The 5,000-nt window shown below is 42.7% G+C and overlaps 1 protein-coding gene across 1 annotated transcript in view; it reads right to left on the bottom strand.

The window, feature by feature from the left end:
• The window catches only part of dnah9 (dynein, axonemal, heavy chain 9), a 141,666-nt gene that overhangs the window by 64,623 nt on the left and 72,043 nt on the right, over positions 1 to 5,000 (bottom strand). Inside the window, exon 47 of the mRNA XM_068304950.1 lies at positions 4,204 to 4,443. Coding sequence (XP_068161051.1) covers positions 4,204 to 4,443 — 240 coding nt within the window. The remainder of the gene's footprint in view (positions 1 to 4,203; positions 4,444 to 5,000) is intronic.

Raw genomic sequence — 5,000 nt, forward strand, 5'->3', positions numbered from 1 at the left:
TGAAGAGTCAACCTTCAGATCACACATGAAGTAAAACTTTAGCAGCATTCAGAGCTCTAACAACCTGCAGAAGTTAAAGTTTGACTTCATGTTGGAGGGATGCATCACAGACTGACTCAACATCAGATTATAACCTCTTTCCATGATGACTATGCAAGCAATACAGCTCAGTCACTGTGAGTAAATCTGCTGATGTTAACAGGGCCAACTGTTCTTAAGTTTGTCAGAGAATAATGGAAAAAAGCGCTGTGGTTTTAGTTTTAACTGTCACCGTTTCTGTCTGACGAGGTAAACTCTGTGGGCAGCTGTTGGGTGATTCATCCTCCGAAAAAACACAAAACAAAAAAACTCTGAATGCCAGATGCTTCCAAAGTTAAAAAAGTTTCATTTTCATTCATTTTTTATCTAATTATAACCATTTTATTAAGTTTAAAACGCTGCATGTGAATTCTATGCATTATATCACACTCCTAGAAATGCATTGATGTGAAAATTCCCATTGTCTCCCTCCACAGCTATCAGAGAGCAAAATGATGATGATCCATAATGAGTGTGTGTTTATAATTTGGCATTACTATCATTAGAAAGCTGCATTAATTTTCAAGACTCAGGTATATAAGTCAACATAAATCAGAATACGTAATAGGTTTGATCAGACTTTTATAACTATATTATATTTAATGACAACATTCAACAGGTGTGAAGGTTTTTAATCCAAACCAAACATTTGTCTTCCTGGTGTTGCGGGAGGAAAACCCAGAGGATCATTAAACCGGAGGGATTCCTCCTGGGGGAGCCATTCAGTTAGCATGGCTGAACACAGATGTGCTCTTCTATTTGCGATCCCGACTGTTCATCTGCTCAAAAAAAGCCCTAAATTAAAATGGAAAATCATGACAGTGCAGATGAGCGACGATTGATGACTAATACGTCTCTCTGGGAGTCCGTGAGCCGTGTTGGCTTCCCCACAGGAACGTGCACGAGATGGGGCGACAGACCTGCCAACGTAGGTGTGTCACATGACAGGTGGCATACGGGACGAGGACAGGGACAAAGGGATGCCCAGGCGGCGTTACCCCCCTTCTGCGATCCGTCACCCAAAGGGCTGGAGGCAGACGCGAGCAGATGTTGTGTATTTGCAGCACCAGAACTCCTTCGAATCGACAGAATCATCTCTGGGGTGAACCTGGATGACTGATCTACCTTCACATCTGATCTGCAGGATGTGACAATTGCCTCCTAAATGTATTGTGTAATGGAGCAGATGTGATGAGAGTCTCTGTGCCGATATTGTGTGTAGTGAAGATTAAAAATGAGCCACAACTACTGTGTTCTCTCTGTTTTCCATGCACTTATGTGAATAATATAATCCCAAGAATTTGAATGGATTTGTATTTTTATTCCATTTCATTGCTTAATGGTGCCAATCACGACACTCCACATATATTTAGTTAAAGTGTGCCCGAGCAAAATCAAACACCATATGGCGTCTGTGTATTAGATGCTCATTTTTTTGCAACCGAGCAAACAGCAAAGTGCTAACAAATGTCTGTCTGGAGCGAACTCTCTTTCCTCATGGCCTGACAGCTGCTCTGAGCCCCAAACAATACCCCTACCCCCCACCCCCACCCCTGCTAACAAATGCACCCAACTGGGCTCCCATGGAAAAAAAATCATACAGGCATAGTTTGCAGTCAGTACGGTTCGTTTCTCTTCACGGCAATTCTCATCTACAGACGTTTCTTTCCCTGGTTTGTTCACTCCTTTTTTTTTTATTCTGCCCATCTTTCTCCCATCTCCTTCCTGTCTCTGGAGCTTTGAGGAGCTCATTTAGGCTGATGTGAGGTAGACAGGCCCTCGGATATGCCCAATGGTCATGGCGAAGTACAGCTACTGACAACGCTCCCAGGAGGATCTCAAACTGTTTGTCTCGAGCCATTAGTGGAATTTGACTACTACACTTCTCTTACAGAACATCAAATGTAACTTCCACAGGGTGCGATGATGGATGGAGAACGTAGAGCTATAGAGCAAAAAGAGCACAAACAACACGGAGAAAAATAGTGAAAATAAAGGAAGAATTTCTGCTGGGACTAACCCGACTAACTTCAACATAAAAAGCCTGGCCTGAGAGTTTTGTCAGCAAATAAAAGTAACAATACATGAAGATGCAACCTTGAGAGTGGTGATATAAGGGTCCATCCTCCTCCTTTAATCCCTTTATGAACACCTTCTCCAGTTGTGTCGCATTTAGAGACTGAGCTCATTTTTTTCTGGCTCATTAGAGTTGATCAAGAGGAGATGGTTTTGCCTTTGGCTGCATCTCCGGCTTCCAGAGTTTTAGAAAACAAAGTGAATCACAAGAAAGAAACGCCCAATTATTTTCTGCTGAGACAAACATCTGAAATGTCAAGTGAGAAAACACAGAGTGACAACCATTTAGGCCTCGCTCCTGAAAATTAGACGAAGCGTTTGTACTGTCTCGCCAAATACCTTCCCCACTTCTGAGGGTGCAAAAGGTATGGCAGGGGAGCTACAGCTGAGGCAGAGCTGACAGGCTTTCACCTCTTTGGGGCTGTTCTGAGGTGTTAGATCCAGCAGCTGAAAAAGTTAGACAAAAAAAAAAACTTCAGAGGAGCTCTGTTCTGGATGGCTTCCTGGGTTTCTTTCTGTTTTCAGTTTGTGAGTGAAGAACGGATCAGGGAGAGAGTTGGACGTGCTGACAGGATGTCCAGTCCACCGTATGCAAATTCCTTTCCAGGAACTTTTCTAATGCTGACTTTAAAATGTGACGGTGTTGCTTTAATGTGTGTTTAAGATTCTAGAGGGCAGTTCTTGGGGTCAGCAGGGCAGGGGTTTGGGGATTCGACTTAGCCTTGACCTCAAAGTGCAGAAGATTTGAACCGGCTAAAAATAACTCCATTATAATAATGAAGTATTCAGAAATGGCAATAAAAGTTAATAACAAGACCCGTAAGGGGCCTGGATATGCATTAAAGCATTGGTCCCCAAACATTTTCACACCACAGATCAGATAAGGTCGGGCCTTTGAGGTGTGGTGGATATATACGACAAAATAAAATGATACTGGGTCTTTAACCCTGGGCAAAGAAACTTTCCAAAGAAGTTTTTATTTGTTTTAGTACCTGGGGAGTTTCAGCTTGGCGGTAATGTATTCTGTGTTAGCGGCTGGAGTGGTCCCTTTCAGAAGGTAGTCATGTGACCGAGGCAGGCATCTTGATAAGCGTCAAGAGTGACGCCTTTGAAAAGCACAGCCATCAGCTGCTCTGCCTTACGTCATCCTCTCGCACACCTGCCTGGTTTACCTTGAAGCTAACCAGCTAAACCAGGTACAGCCAAGCTTGGTCTTCTCTGGCGACAGCTAATAACAGTTAGATAGTTCCTGTCTCATTTTTGGTGTGATCTAAAATAAAATAATACATCGTCTGTGTTTGAGTGAATCTGGTAACACAGTTTCCTATTACTTCCACCGAATATCTCCTGCAACAAACAAGCTAACGACTCTTTTAATTTGTTTGAGTTCAATGCAATACTATTTCCAACAGGACCAGCTATGTGAGAAATATGAACACCACCTTTACAAAATCAAACAAGAAAAACTTCTTTTGCATTACATATATTATCATCAGCTACTGTAATGATTAGTGAAACTATAAAAGCATAAATACAAAAGTATGACTCCTGTACGTTGAAAATTATTACTTCAGGACGGAGTTCTGAAATGTGGAGCTCCTGCGTCTGAGCGGCTCAAAGCATTACTTATACAAGTGAGTGTCTTAAATGAGAGCGCCTGTCCTCCAATTTATGACAGAAATATGGCCCCGAAAGCTTCTCCCTTGACAGTCTTTAGTCTGCTATTATATTAATTTAAATTCACTGAATCATCAGTAACACCCATGGAGGTGAAATCCATTCTATTTTCTTTTACACTTACTTCAGACTCATTTCTCGTTTTAGGGAACCGGCTCTTAAATCAATAATAATATAGATGGGAAATTAGTAATGGAAGCCTGGCTCTTTTGACATGGGAGGTCGAACCGAGGAAGCAGAAGAGAATAAAGGAAAATATCATGTTTGAGGAGGAAGGGGGAGTTTTGTTTCTTTCCATTTAACTTCTGACATTTAATTGTGTAAAGATTAACCTGAGAAGCTGTGGATCAAGCCATGCTTGCTGTGTGTTACCTGAAAGATGTTGGAGAGGTCTCTCAGGTTGAAGATGTAATGGAACTTGACGGCGGTGGGGAGGAAGGTGGAGGAGACACGCTGGTGCAGGGCCAGGGCTAACTGCACCACGTTGGGGCCGCTCCGCTGCAGCCCCACGCTGAAGCCCTCCCCTTTGAGATGCTGAGACAGGATGGAGGTGTAGATGGTGCTCAAAGCCTCGGCTCCGGGAAACGACAAAGCAAACACGGAGAAGTGCCGCTGTGGAGGGAGACACGGCCAAGCAGGGCGGCAGTAAACAAGCTGCTAATAACATCGTCCATTATGTTCCGAGTGAGGGTCAACTGGTGGGTATTTATATCGCTAAGTGAGGAGGTCAAGAGTCTCTTTTACATTCAAATATGATTCTCTTTATGCTTGGCCTGACATTTTATTGCTGTACAAACCAGCTGGAAGTCACATCCTGTCTGATCATGTACTTTATATTAGTAGTGCACATGAGGAGTGTGTACCCCCAGCATTAGCATTTGCGTCACAGTTTAAAACACCAGAAGTGTGTGCACACACGTTCTTCACCGTGCACATCTCTAAAATGTTCTCGTTTGCGTGTGTTTTCCGTCTTTGACGCACAATTTTTGACGGGGACACATGATAGTCGGACAGCGTGCGTCTCTGGGACGCAAGCTTTAAATGCACTTCCATTCAAAAAAAATATTAACAATATTTCCATTTTTCCACTTAAATTTCGAACCCAGAAATCACCATTATGTTTTGATTTTGATGAAAGCACTTTAAAATGTATATTGGTATATTCTGTT

Source organism: Antennarius striatus, chromosome 21 (assembly GCF_040054535.1).
Source record: "Antennarius striatus isolate MH-2024 chromosome 21, ASM4005453v1, whole genome shotgun sequence".
In the NCBI taxonomy this organism is placed as follows: Eukaryota; Metazoa; Chordata; class Actinopteri; order Lophiiformes; family Antennariidae; genus Antennarius; species Antennarius striatus.